The 15,431-nt window shown below is 44.0% G+C and overlaps 1 protein-coding gene across 3 annotated transcripts in view; it reads right to left on the bottom strand.

Annotated features, from left to right (window-relative positions):
* The window catches only part of USP22 (ubiquitin specific peptidase 22), a 73,236-nt gene that overhangs the window by 25,902 nt on the left and 31,903 nt on the right, over positions 1-15,431 (bottom strand). For all 3 annotated transcript variants that reach the window (XM_044304192.1, XM_044304191.1, XM_044304190.1), the window contains exons 6-8: positions 11,923-12,024; positions 10,328-10,497; positions 3,247-3,394 (exon numbers count right to left, since the gene is read on the bottom strand). In XM_044304192.1, the coding sequence (XP_044160127.1) occupies positions 3,247-3,394; positions 10,328-10,497; positions 11,923-12,024 (420 nt within the window). The remainder of the gene's footprint in view (positions 1-3,246; positions 3,395-10,327; positions 10,498-11,922; positions 12,025-15,431) is intronic.

The raw sequence follows: 15,431 nt of genomic DNA, 5'->3' as shown, positions 1-15,431 counted from the left end.
GGTGTTACTGTGAATGGTGGTCAGTAAAAGGACATCCCCCTTGTTCTTGTACTTAACCGCCAATGTGTTCCGATTGAGGAGAGCATGGCTGTCTCCTTTTCTTAGTGGTTGCCCTACCAGGGATCTAGGTAGGACTCTGAGTGTACCCAGAGCTACTCTCACAGACTTTATACATTCTATGCCACACCTTGCCTGCTTGCTGGGCACGTACTGGCAGAATCTTACACTCCCTTTGAAAAGTAATAAGGCTTAGTCTATGCAGCCATTTTGTTCTGGGGTGCACACTTCTGAGAACTTTACGTTGAGGTGGTCAATGATGGGCCTAATTTTGAATAGACTGTCAAATGCAGGGTCATTTTGGGGTGGGCACTGTGCATTATTGTTGTAATGTAAAAATTTCAGTATTGCTTGGAATCTATTACGGGCCATGATATTACTGTAAATTGGAGTGTGGTACAAGACATGCGCACTCCAATACTGATTTTATTTTCTTTATTTTTAAGCCCATATTGAGCAAGAGCCCCCAAAAGGTCATCTCTGCAGAATTTACTGGGGGCCAACCTTGGGGTTTAGAGTATGGTGTTGTGGGGTTCTGGGAAATAAATTGCTGTTCGTATAAATTTGTTTGAGTTACCACCAAATTTATATTATTTTATAATGGGATTTTGTGTATAGAGCTGAGGTCATGGGTTGCTAGATGACCGCTAGCACATCCGCAATACCCAGTCCCCATAGCTCTGTGTGCTTTAATTGTGTTAAAAAATAAAAAAAATGATTTGATACATATGCAAATTAACCTGAGAGAAGTCCTGTCCCTGACTAATCTCAGGGACAGGGCTTATATCAGGTTAATATGCATCAAATCAGTTTTTTTTTTACACAAAAACACACAGAGCTATGGGGACTGGGTATTGTGGATGTGTTAGCAGCCATGTCCTCAGCTCTATACACAAAATTCCAGTGAAAGGTTCCCTTTAAAAAATAAAATTTGTGAAGCCCAAACAGTCTGAATTCCTGAGTTGCCCACAAACTCAAGAATTTGGAGCTTATAATCCTCAGGGGGTGGGGTCCATTTGGTGTCACTCAGGATGGCTGTCTCCACTGCTACCCTGGGGCGCCTTCTAGCGGTTTCCTTATCACAGGATGATGATGAGGGGGTAGAGGAGTAGAGGAAAGTGGTATCCTTCTCCCTCACTGACCGACTCCGTATCAGAGGCAAGATATGCGTATGCCTCTTCCTCTTCAGCCCAGTAAACTCGTTCAGATGGACGGGTCATTTTTATTTTATTGGGGTGTAACGTGTGAAATATGTACAACTTTATTTAGAGTGGGGTGTGTATAAGGTGCTTTCACACGTGAAGGGCCTTGTAATAAATTGGAGATTAAATGTAGGAGGAAAAAAAAAAAGGGAGAAAAGGAGGAAAAAAAAAAAGGAAGGAGAAAAGGAGGAAAAAAAAAAACACTGCTGATATAAATGAGCACACTAGTTATCAGTTATAGAAATATAGAGCTCTCTATATATTTATATAAACCCTTAACTACACTTTTTTTGGGGTTCAGAAAAAAAAAGTTACTAAAAAAATAAAATACAGATGTGGGAAGAAAAATAAACGCAAAAAATGATCCCCGGTGCTGATCAGACATGTATGTACTGAACAGCACTTGGCGGTCACAGCTCACACGCAAAAAAAAAAAAAAAAAAAAACATGCAGGGACCAAGTGACGTCAGGGACAGGGATGGAGGGTGGTTTGGGGATCTGGAACTTATGCAAATGGAGGGGGGAGAATTTAACCACTGCAGCAGTTCCGGATGTTTTTATTTCCAGCCAATAGCAGAGCTGGCAGCCAAAGACTGATGTCCCCTGCTTGACCCAGGGGAAACAAACGCTGACCAGTTCAGCACCAGTCACCCCTGTACAAACCGTGTTCCACCCCCCTGCAGCTTCCTGGATGAACGAAAAATCATCCGGGGCTGCGATTGGGTGATTTCTGCAGACTGGCCAATCGCAGTGATCCATGTTGCAGGGGTGCACAAAAACCTCCCTCTGACCCTTGGGAAGATGGCTGCCTGCTGTCCTGAGCAGCCATCATCACCCGGTCATTGGGCGATTTCGCTCAAAGACCGGGTGAACACTGCGCCGTAGCTCTACGGCGCTGGTATTTTAAACCCGGTTCATAGCGCCGTACAGCTACGGTGCTGGAATCCTACGGGTTAAAGATCTGCGCATGCGCAGACCAGAAAACTGGGTTAGTTTTGCCAGAACACTTGGTGCCGGATCCGGCATTAATGCATTTAAATGGAAAATAATGTCGGATCCGGAATTCCACCAAGTGTTCCGCATGCTGCGGTATTTTCTCCGGCCAAATACCGCAAGAGTGACTGAACTGAAGATATCCTGATGCATGCTGAATGGATTTGCTCTCCATTCAGAATGCATTAGGATAAAACTGAACAGTTTTTTTTCTGGTAGTGAGCCCCTAGGGCGGAACTCAATACCGGAGAACTAACGCAAGTGTGAAAGTACCCCAACTTTCACATCTGTGGCACTGTTGTCTGGCTGCCAGTTCTGGCAGAGAGTGCTGGGCATAAAGCAAAGAGCTTTGTCCAGACGATTTTTGGCATATTTCCCTGCATTGTGGATGGAACACCGCTGCAACCCATTACAGTTAATAGTGTTGGAGGGCATTCCGGTTGCATCCGGCTGTGCAGTTTCTGGAGAATTCTGGCAGGCTGTTCTTGCGGAATCCAAGCTGTGGATGTGAAAGTAGCCTAACTAGCTAAACATGAAGCCTGTAGTGATCCAGCCACACACACCATAATGATCAACAGGTCAGGAGCATGATCACTTAGGCCTCTTTCACACAAGTTAGTTTTCTGTGTGGGTGCAATGCATGAAGTTCACGCATCATTTCTGTGTTGTGTGAGAATCGCAGCATGTTCTATATTCTGCGTTTTTCACGCCGCCCTGGCCCCATAGAAGTGATTGGGCTTCAGTGAAAAAAAGAAGATTGTATCCAGGTGCAATGCATTTTTCACTGACGGATGCTAGATTTTTTGGGTGAAAAACATATCAAAACTGACTGCATCTACACAGAAAAAAACTAAAATTGAACGCAATTGCAGACAAGACTGAACTTGCGAAAGGGCGAGAATGTGTCACTGAACGCATCCTGATGCAATCCGTAGCGTTCATGTGAAAGAGGTCTTCGAAATGAACCGGACACATTTGAGGTGTACAAGCTTACCTTTGCAGTGTCTGTGCAGTACATCTAATGCAGCAATTAGAAATTCATGTGCATCCTGTTGCTCGTACCCTGCTAAATGCCGTGCATGTGTCCATACTAGGTGCAGTAGCCTATAGGGAATGTGTGGAGAACGGTGCCCAGAGTAAAACTAATGAGGAGAAAAGAAAAGAAATCACTGTAGATCAAGTTAGGGAACATTCTTACATACAGAACTGAACACACGCTCTACAGACAAGGAAACCCACATAACGCCTGTATAAAATGTGCGAGCTTGTGCACACAATAAGACTACCAAGTTACATTACCTCCATCTAGTGGTGAAGGATGTGTTACAACACCATAATGCAGACCAAAGCCTCAAACATTCAAGTCATCCAGGTCATTACTGCAATCATCTCAGAATACACAAATTATACTTGTGGGCTAGAAGTGCATATAAAGCTAGGTTGACATCAGTGGCAAAATTCTAGTTCCAGCAAAGTAAAAGAAATCAGGAATCAACAGATCTGGTCGGCATATGTTGGACACCACTGGATCCCACTGACCATAATGGAGTCCAGCCTGCATGCCGACATTCTGCTCAACAAAATACTGCTGCATGTAGTGGTATTTGGGCAATTCGCAACAGAGGTTCCTGCTGGATCCTCCACTGCAGATGTGAATCTAGACTACTAGAGTAGTGATGCCAGTGTGGTGTACATTTCATCTCTTCTCAATGACAATCACTGTACAAGCATTTCAGGTTACATTTGTGACACGCATCAGCAAAAACACTATACATTGAGTACAACAATGGTGTAGCTTTACACCTTAGGCCTTGTGCACACGTCAGTTATTTCCATCAATTATTGTGAGCAAAAACCAGATGTGGGTCAAAAACACACAGGAGCAGATCTTTTCATTACACCTCCACTCCTGGTTTTGGCTCACAATAACTGATCAAATAACTGACGTGTGAGCAAGGCGTTACCAGTATACGAGAAGGCACATTTAGGAACATGACAGCTCATGCATGATCAGGCTGCAGCGTTGCTGCTAGCTAACCACAGTCATAGAAGGTACATAGTCTTTCCAAAATATTATTTAGACAAAAATGGTGCAAAACAGGCCTGTAAGTTCACATAATGGTTAATAGCGTTTGGTAATGTTGACTAGAGAGGACAGGCAACCATAGAGAACATCACACAGAACTACCCTGGCCCACATCTACTTATGAGAGTGCGCCTGGATTATGGTGTAAACTGTGGCACAATTTGGTGCATCCAGGTCTACAGAAATTATCTGCACTTCTTCCAGAAAGGGGTGTGGCTTTTCAGATAGGAGCATGGCTTAAAAACGCTAAATTTTGTGCCGCAATTGCGCCACAATTCTGTCAAAGTAAACCAACCAATAGTTGGTATAGAGGTAGATACATGTCCAACTATGCACCAGATTTATTATCTAGCTGAGCCACTTTGATACATTTGGTGCATGTCCATCTACAGGCTTACTAAGGCTACTTTCACACTTGCGTTCGCAATTCCGCTCGTGAGCTCCGTTTGAAGGAGCTCACGAGCGGACGCGAACGACTCCATCCAGCCCTGATGCAGTCTGAATGGAGCGGATCCGCTCAGACTGCATCAGTCTGGCGGCGTTCAGCCTCCGCTCGCCTCCGCACGGACAGGCGGACAGCTGAAATTTTTCTAAGTTATTAATGCAGACGGATCCGTACTGAACGGAGCCTCCGTGTGCATTAATATGATCGGATCCGTTCAGAACGGATCCGATCAAGCGCAAGTGTGAAAGTAGCCTAAATCTGCCCCATTGTATTCACTATTCATTTGAGGCAAAATTAAGAAAGTTTTCACAGGAGGTCATATCTTAAGGAAATGCCATCTTTTACAGTGGGGGACCAATCTCTGGAAACCCCACTGATGGTGAGATGAAGGGCCGCAGCATTGATTTAGCACTTCTACAGTTTTCCTAAAGTGACAATCCCAGCCACCTGGCTGACCCCTTTCACTTGGAAAGGGCTTTGCTATAGTTTACTGCACAGATACCGCCAAAACATTGGATTACACTCACTGTGGCCACTTCATCATCATGATTGGTGTGGTTCCCCACAGATCATAAAAGATTACAAAATCCCTTTACCTAAGGTATCACTGTTTATAATGATAGAATTTCAGTGGCTCAGCCAACCCAATCTACAGTGTGGTGCAATCTCCACGACACCCTCTGCCGGTAATTACACAGGAATAAAAGTCTAAAGTTTGGAGAGCACACAACTATCCGATGTTCTCAGATAGTTGTGTGCCTTTCAAACTTTGGACTTTTACCACTATTTATAGCTGAGATACCATCAGGTCTTACTAGCGGTAGTCATATTTAAAAGTAAAATTTAGATGAACCAATAATTGTCCAAACTATCAGTGAACACTCGTTCACGATAATCGGCCGCACATTTAGATGGGCAGATCAACAACCAAAACGCTTGTTCATCAGGTGATCCTGTTCTTGCAGGCACCACCGATCGTTTCTTTACGGGGACGAGTGAATCGCAATACTGTGAAGGAGATCGCTGCATGTAAATCAGCTGGTTGATGAAAAGGTGGGTGCCGTGCCAGCGCAGCTTTCTCCATTTTTCACCTGCTTGCTGTCGCAACAGCTGAGGTGCACAGATGTAACTACACCTAAGCTGTCTTGTTCATTTCAATGGGACTTGAATAGGAACGAGCAGTCCCACTGAAACGAATGGGGCGGCTTAGGTGTAATTACACCTGCTCACTGCTGCGACAGCAAGCAGGTAAACAATGGAGAAAACAGCCTGACACTGTGCAGGCCTTCTCTGCAACCAGCTGATCGGCAGGGGTGTCAGATCCACCTAGATCTGATATTGATGACCTATCCTGAGCATAAGTCAATGAAAAATAACTTGGACCACCCCTTTAAGAAAACTTGTAAGGGCTCTTTCACACTTGTGTTCTTTTCTTCCGGCATAGAGTTCCGTCGTCGGGGCTCTATGCCGGAAGAATCCTGATCAGTTTTATCCTAATGCATTCTGAATGGAGAGAAATCCGTTCAGGATGCATCAGGACGTCTTCAGTTCAGGACCAGAACGTTTTTTGGCCGGAGAAAATACCGCAGTATGCTGCGCTTTTTGCTCCGGCCAAAAATCCTGGACACTTGCCACAAGGCCGGATCTGGAATTAATGCCCATTGAAAGGCATTAATCCTTAAGCTAAACGTCGGTTCGGCGCATTGCCGGATCCGACGTTTAGCTTTTTCTGAATGGTTACCATGGCTGCCGGGAGGCTAAAGTTCTGGCAGCCATGGTAAAGTGTAGTGGGGAGCGGGGGAGCAGTATACTTACCGTCCGTGCAGCTCCCGGGGCGCTCCAGAGTGACGTCAGGGCGTCCCACGCGCATGGATGACGTGATCGCATAGCACGTCATCCATGCGCATGGGGCGCTCCGTCGTCATTCTGGAACGCCCTGGGAGCCGCACGGACTGTAAGTATACTGCTCCCCCGCTCTCCACTACTACTATGGCAACCAGGACTTTAATAGCGTCCTGGCTGCCATAGTAACACTGAACGCATTTTGAAGACGGATCCGTCTTCAAATGCTTTCAGTTCACTTGCGTTTTTCCGGATCCGGCGTGTAATTCCGGCAAATGGAGTACACACCGGATACGGACAACGCAAGTGTGAAAGAGCCCTAATTTATACGTTTAGATCTCTGCTCTTTCTAAACCTAAAAGGGCTCCGATGCTCTACATTGCCCTGTGCTAAATAGCACAGGGCAAAGGCTCTTGTTTACAATCACACAATGCTGGGCGGAAGTTTCCGGTGACGTCCCTGGCTGTGATGGGCATGCTTTAGCACTGCCCTAGCCATTTTACTGGCTAGGTCAGTGCTAAAGCCCGCCCATCAGTGCCGGTGACGTCACCGGGCTTCCTGGCAGCTCCATAGAGAGCCCAGTACGTCACCAGATCTCCCAAAAAATGCCTTTGCCCTGCACGATTTAGAGCAGGGCAAAGAAGAGCATCGGAGCATGAACTGCTCAAGTCAGGGGGGCTGCCGAGGTGAAAATGGAGGCATGTCCGGGTTCAGCTCTGAACCCAGACAACCCCTTTAAGTCCACTCTTGTGTACAGCCAATGACTGACAGCCATCTCTGTATACACACTTCTACAGGAAATACTAACCATCACTGTTCAGATGGCTTTGTGTATAACTGAAGTCACGTAGAGCAGAGATTTTGAAGCATAAATTACAAGTTTTACGGAATCTTCTCCCACAAAAACATATAAACCTGCCCTATAACGTGCCGCCTGCAGGTTGCACTGCATTTTATAGTGACAGGTTCTCTTTAACTGAATTTCTACCTTTAAAATCGTGTTTTGACAGCTGTTATTGCAGCCATTGGCTTGTTAGGATAGAAGGGAGGTTTCCAAGCTGTAAGACTGCGCCAGCGTTCATCGCACAATAATTTAGTGTTCCTACAGCTATGTAATGTGTAGAAGCATTGCTTTCTGAGAAGACCCGGCACCGTTTTGCTTCCAATAATTCCACTCTCCTTGCATGACACCCACAATTTGTGGCTTACATACAGAGAATTTACTTGTGCCATCACAAGCCATAATTCTCATGTGTTTTTTCAAGTAGATAATCATACTTTCCTCCTGACTAACTCATCAGCATTTTTTTCTTCTGTTACCGTTCTAGCAACTATTGTAGTGTATGATTACTGTGCGTTACAGAAACGTAAAGCATCCAAACAAACAGATTGAGGAAATAACTGCGAGGACTGGTGGGATTGAAATGGCTCATCAGTAAGCACATCTAAAGAGATTATATTTAACAGGGATGTCTGTCCCAGTAAAAAAAAAAAAAAAAAAAAAAAAAGACACTGGTATCTCCCCATAGCTTTTATCAGACTCTCCACAAAACTGGAATGGGTGGGATAATTTAACCATATGTCTATGCAGGAGACTGAGCTCTGGATCAGAATAACAGAGCTAATGACATACACTGCATTACATTTTTAAGCAGAATTTCTATATTGAAAGGTTAAAGGGGTATTCCGGTAGGTCAAAGTTATCCCCTATCCTATAACTATCAGATCCTTTGGGGTCCTACTGCTGGGAGCCCAACTGATCACAAGAACTGGGCCTCAGGCTCCCTTGCTGCTCCCCTAAAATGATCAGTGTGTCTGGTCACACATGTGCACAGGCGGCTCCATTCATTTGTATAGGATTTCCGGACATAGCCAAGTACAGCACTCACCTCGGCACGCATGCGCGACCAGCTGCTCTAGTCATTTTAGGGGAGAAGCAAGTGGCCGAGCCCCTGTTCTCATGATCGGTGGGGGTCCAAGCAGTTGGATACTTGATAAAGGGGTATTCCAGTACGTACAAGTTAAGATAGGATGTATTAAGCCCATTCACAAACAAAGATCATACTCCCGAAACCGTAGAACAAAAATGGAGAAAAAAAAAAAAAAAAAAAACATACACTTTAGTAAGAACTAGATCAGGGATCAGCAACCTCCGGCACTCCAGCTGTTCTGAAACTACAACTCCCAGAATCCATCTTTCACTTTTTTTGTTAATTCTTTATTTAAATTTTCTGATGCATTTTGAACAGACAAAAATATCAGTGAAGGGACACAGCCCAACAATTGTATTATATGTATTTACACATATATAAGCAACTAAATCAAATAAAAAGACTGAACAGCATAGACATCTACTTAACATCCGGTATCCGGAGTGAACAGAAGCATAATACATTAAGAGAGGTGTGAATCTAAAAAAGGAGAGAAGAGAAGAGAGTAGGGTGGGATGGGGAGAGAAAAAACTTTAAAAAAAAAACAAAAAAAAAAAGAACACCCTGCTGGATTCTATGCTGTCAATGTTGTGTATTCCTGTCTCCTTTCACTTCTATGGGAGTTACAAGAACAGTTCAATAACAACTGTCACACTTGGACCCCAATTTAAATGTACATATATGTAGTTACTAATAACATGATAACCAGAATCAGTTACTATTAGACTGACTTACCCCATATTTAATAAGATTCATCCCTTAGCAACCAGTCTGCATAAAACTGCAATTTCACTATTCAGTTAAGATGGCCGCCACTGCCCTCACCCTGGGGCTAATCCCACCTACCCTCACTAGCCAGTAACAATAGCCCCCTAAGAGTGTCAGTAACCACAGCCCTCCCCTAAAGGGTTAATCTCCTGCAGCACAAAGGGGTCCTCTTACCACATGTTGCTTTCATTTATACACTGAGCAGATGGCAGATCTCCCTTCCCTGCTCTGCGCTGCTTCAACTCTGCCTTCTCCAGCTCTGCTGAGTGAGGGAGCGTCTGCCAAGGGCAGGGACAGGGAGAAGTGCACACAGCCCAGGCACTGTTATCTGCTGGGGAAGACCTGGCTTTAATCATTTACTTACAGTCCCTGGCTGTCAGTAAACTGACCTTGCACGCAGCCTGCTTCTGCATCCTCCGTCCTTCAACAAATAGACGGAACATGCATAGCAACCTGATTTTAAGCACAGGTAACAAGGTACAGGGAACAAAAATGTGGAATTAAGGGGTAATTGAATACATAGTGAAAAGTTGAAATAGGGCCACCAAGGAGATATCACCCACCACAATCCAATACTCCCAAAAAAATAGAGTTATACGTCAAGTCTGAAGGTTCTCATTTATCCATGTCACGGTATATATCTGTAAAGAATAATTCAAGGCAACTGGACGTACTGTAGATTTCTTGAAAACGTTTCACTCGTTCTTCCAACGAGCTTTCTCAATTCTGTTCAAAGAATTGAGAAAGCTCGTTGGAAGAACGAGTGAAACGTTTTCAAGAAATCTACAGTATGTCCAGTTACCTTGAATTATTCTTTACAGATAGTTATACTTTAAGTATGAATGCTAGGAGTTGTACTTTCACAGCAGCTGGAGCACCAAAGATTAATCGATCCCTCGACTAGATAGCATTGTTTGATCCAATCTCAGTGAAGAGACTGACAGGACATGCTAAAACAGGACACCTAACAGACAGAAACCACTCTGAGCTGTAATGTACCTACCTCCTGAAAGAGTGTGGACATTTCACAAACCAAGCACGAGTTTGGGCTTTGCATTTCACATTTGTGACGGTCAGAGAGGAAGAAGTCTCGTAGCAGAGGAGTGTGGGTAAGTGCCTGGACAATACAGTTCATAAAACATGTGTTCCCAAGATTTATTAAACCTCGCAAACCTGTGATGAAGATAAAAAGTTGTCAGACATAAAAACACTTTCAGTATACAGCAGCGGATGTATTAGCAGGAATTAATTTCATTTCAGTTTCGTTAATCAGATTTAAGGACTCATGCACACAGCTGTGTCCTTATTTCAATGCGCGAACCATGCCACATTTTTCTCACTTCCATCAGCAGAAATGACTATTCTTATCTACAATGAGACCAGAATAGGACATTCTGTAACCCGCGCAACGGCCTTGTGTGCATTGACTCATAGAAATGAATAGGTCAGTGTGCTATACACACACAGCACATGGAAGACTTGGTTCGAAAAATACTATTGTTTAAGTTTATTTTAATGCCCCTGCCATCTTGTCAGGATACATCTGGCATTATCTGTACAGACGGTGGAGCAGGGAAGGTCTGCTTACTGTAGAGAAAAGGGACTGAGAAGCAGCAACAAGAAGCCTTATCCAGCAGTCATTAAATTCTATACCATTCAATGAGATAGCAGCTTTGCTTTATAGACTGGGAAAAGCATCACTGGATAAGACCACAAAGGGTAAACACCACATCACAACAGTCAATGCTGACACTATACAGTGCATCTACAATAGCAGTATAGAAGAGTCTGTAACAAATAACCCATAATGTGAGTCTCTGCCCAGAATGGCACCAACCCTGACAAAGGGTCACCGAAACATGCATTGGGGTTGGCGCCATCCTGAACAGAGATAAATGCTGCTAGTGTAAATGCACTTTATAAAGTCAGTAGGGATGAAACATCTGAAGTCAATTTGCATAAATATTCATTTCTGCACATGCTCCGTACAGTATTAGAATACATTGGAAAGGCATGTTTATATATTCGAGTACCATTTGGTTGCTATGGTCATTGACAGTTTACATTGTTTTTACTGGTGATCTTATAGGCACTGTATATAGGCTTGCCTCATGTTTGGATTGATATTGCACACGCTGTTACAACCAGTGCAGTAAACCTTTATGAACTGCACACTGTGCTGATTTGGTATTGCTGTATTTTATTGTCATATGTGGTATCCAGAGAAAATAAAATCTATAAGATCTATAGTTGCTTCTGTATTCAGGCAGTTGCTAAGAAACTATGCAACGTCAATTTACATCACAAGGATTGCCTGTGCAAAAAGGGCTTGTGGCATGAAGAGAAGCTGCAGGCCTACTACATTGAGATCACTGATAACCATGACCTAATGGGAAGAGAACAGATCAAGACCATGCCCCAGGCCCCAATTTTCAGAAATAAGTGTAAACCCCAAAAAATGTAAACTACAAAAAATAAAAGAGCACAGCACTCCAAAAGGTGTTTTTTTTTTTCAGCCATCATGGCTTAAAACACCTGGTCACGAAAGGTCATTGCTTGCAAGCAACAGAGGAACCAAGACTGCTTTCCTCTGCTTACCAATGGTGCAGTTTGTGGTTATTTTCCTTCTCTTGGGGTTATGTCGTAACAGCTCTAGCTCCCTCTTTGTCGGTTCCCAGGTTGAATACTTTTCTCCAACACCTAAAATTTGAAAAACAAGCATGTCAAACTAAAATAATAATGCAAGACTATGTCCAATGACTGGCTGCAGTGGTCATGTATTGTATAGCTCAATGTCACCACTGCAGCCTTGTATAAGCCATGGCAACGGAAAGGACAGCAGAGCTGACAGGATGATTTTATAACGTTTAATAGCATGGGGCAATGTTTTTTTTTTTTATTAACTTGGACAACCCCTTTAATGAATACAGAAAGAAAAAAAAAATGATATATTTACACTATATATATATATATATATATATATATCTATATCTATATATTCCTATGCCCTTATTAGGCTGCTTTCACACTAGCGTTCGGTATTCCGTTCGTGAGCTCCGTTTGAAGGAGCTCACGAGCGGACCCGAACGCAGCCGTCCAGCCCTGATGCAGTCTGAATGGAGGCGGATCCGCTCAGACTGCATCAGTCTGGCGGCGTTCAGCCTCCGCTCCGCTCGCCTCCGCACGGACAGGCGGACAGCTGAACGCTGCTTGCAGCGTTCGGGTGTCCGCCTGGCCGTGCGGAGGCGTGCGGATCCGTCCAGACTTTCAATGTAAGTCAATGGGGACGGATCCGTTTGAAGATGCCACAATGTGGCTCAATCTTCAAGCGGATCCGTCCCCCATTGACTTTACATTGAAAGTCTGGACGGATCCGTACTAGGCTATTTTCACACTTAGCTTTTTTTTGCTAAAATAATGCAGACGGATCCGTACTGAACGGAGCCTCCGTCTGCATTATTATGGGCGGATCCGTTCTGAACGGATCCGCCCGAACGCTAGTGTGAAAGTAGCCTTAAACAGGAAGCACTGTTAAGACATGGATGTGCGTGCCTTGCATTCAAGGGCTGTTCTATGCATTCAAGAAAGTCGTTAAATCCTAAATATCTTGTAGCCAGCACTAAATTCAAAATGCTACTAAACAGACCTAATGAGCCCTTCTCTGCTGTATATGGGCATGTTCCAGTATTTTACAAAATACGATAATGATTTATCATACAGGATCAGCTGTACCCCAATAATACAGTGCTGCAGTTCTTTCTACAGCCTATGTGCAGGATTAGTATTGCACACACAAAATGGGGATCATAAGGGTTCCAGCATCCAGACCTCTTACAGTCCGCCTCATAATCTGCTATAAATTGTTATTACGGGAACCCCTTTATGGTATGCCCAAAAAAGCAGCAAATGCAGAAAACTCCACAACATTTTACAGCAGTAAAGTGAATGAGGGTTATGTCATCCATATACTGCATCCACACGTCCACGGAATACACAGAAGCGGAGTCAATCATGTTTGTGTATGTAGGAGAGTTAGAGGTTGGCCAGAAAAGCTATTGAAGATGTATGGCACCCCAAGAAACCATCATTGCAAAAACATTGCCGTATGCCCTGCATAGTTACAGAATTAGGCCTCATACACACAAACACGGATGGTATCTGCAAAATATGGATACAGAGTTCATAAATGCAGAAAGCGCACAGACGATCCTTATGTCCGTTCTGCAAGAAGGTAGAATATGCGGATGGCACACAGACTGCATCCATGATTTGCAGACCACAAAACATATGGTTGTGCGCATGAGGCCGCCTCACACATTTAGTATGGTTTGGGGGGGGGGGGGGGGGGGAGAATCCATCAAGTTAAATCAAGGGATGGATGGGGATGTGAATTTTAGGAAAGGAGAGCGAGACCCAGAACTCTACACATGTTCATAAGCATTAATGTTTTCTAAATCTTCCCACTGTTCCTGCTGTGACCATGTTCTGAGGCAAAATACCTCAGATTCAGTTCTTAGGCTACTTTCACACTTGCGGCAGTGTGATCCGGCGGGCAGTTCAAAAAAGATACAAGACTGATCCGTCTGTCCGCATGACAAGTGGAGAGACTGATCCGTTCTTGCAATGAATTTGTATTAACAGGTCAGTTATCTTCATTGGTGGCGCAGTGGCCACAGCCCCTCCCCTCCTCCTCCTCCCGTCCCTCTTATTGGCGGCGGCAGCAGCACGGGGGGGGGAGGGAGAGACTCCTCCACTGCGCTGCTGAGAAGAACATCGGCGGCGGGGCAGAGAACTATTATCTCCTGTGCCCCGCCGCTGTATTCAACAGCAGAGCTGCGGCGGCGGGTCTAGTAGCAAATGGCGACAAGACTAAAAAGTCTTGTCACCATTTGTAAATTCTAAGTCGCATCTGGAGCCCTGACATGTCATTTATAATGCACAGCGCACACTGTATTATAGAGAAAAAATATAAAAGACACACATTAGAATTGCTAGTTTTACTTTATCCTGCCTCCAAAAAAAAACAAAAATAATGGTACCACCAAGAACCACAGCTTGATCTGCAAAAAATAAGCCCTCACAGAGCTCAGTCACTGGAAATGTAAAGTTATGGCTACGAGTATATAACCCGAATATAAAAAAATAATTTGAAGCAGCAAAAACCGCTAGAGAGAAAGATAGGACCTCTGTTGTAAAGGGGAAAAAATAGACCATCAACTAGCAGCCCCACCTATTATCACTTTTTCTAGGGATGGGAATAAAATCTGGAAAATTTTCAAAAGGCACTGGAATGTCCTAAAGAATCAATAACGTCCTGCGCTTCTGTAGTCCAGACCACAGGATCCCTCTCTCACATGGAGTGCGATTCCTGCAAAGGACGCGCTCATATGAAAGAGTCCATAATGTTACAAAGATCATCAGTTGATTTCTGTAACGAGCAGAAGAACCCAAAAGGAACAAAAAAAAAAAAAAAAAAAAAAAGTGGGGGATTTGTTAGTGGAGACTGAATGAAGGGCTAGTTATCTGACCAACACTTGCATCAGGAAGCCATTTATGAATTGGATGCAATGAGGGAGATTTATCAAAACATAGAAAACTGGCGCAAGCAGCATTTTGCTGTCCGCCTCCAAAGCGGAATGGAGGCAAACTGAGGTATTCAGAATGCATTAGGGCAAAACTGATCAGTTTTGGACCGCTTGTGAGAGCCCTGAAGCAGATCTCACAAACGGAAACCAAAACGCCAGTGTGAAAGTCGCCTTAGCTGCCCACAGCAACCACTTTTCACAGCTCCTTTGGAGCGATCCGATTGGTTGCTATGGGCAACTAAGCCAGGAGTCTGGAGGCTTTTGAAAGGATCTGTAAGCCATTGTTGGTACATCCCTGACAAAGCGAGAAACCAATGAAGTACAAACTGTTTTTATCGATATGCAAGTTTACAAGATGCATAGTCTAAGTAAGGAGCGGGCTAATCATTTCACAGAATCCATTCAATTTCTCTTTTCCCCTCTGTGAATCTTCCTCTTCCATTGAGTGTACTTGGAGTCCGGTCACCGAGTGGAGGTAGTTGTCTCAGGGTATTAGGAATTATTGAACTTCAGAACAGTTAA

Source organism: Bufo gargarizans, chromosome 8 (genome assembly GCF_014858855.1).
Source record: "Bufo gargarizans isolate SCDJY-AF-19 chromosome 8, ASM1485885v1, whole genome shotgun sequence".
In the NCBI taxonomy this organism is placed as follows: Eukaryota; Metazoa; Chordata; class Amphibia; order Anura; family Bufonidae; genus Bufo; species Bufo gargarizans.
This window is presented reverse-complemented; position numbering and strand designations above follow the sequence as displayed.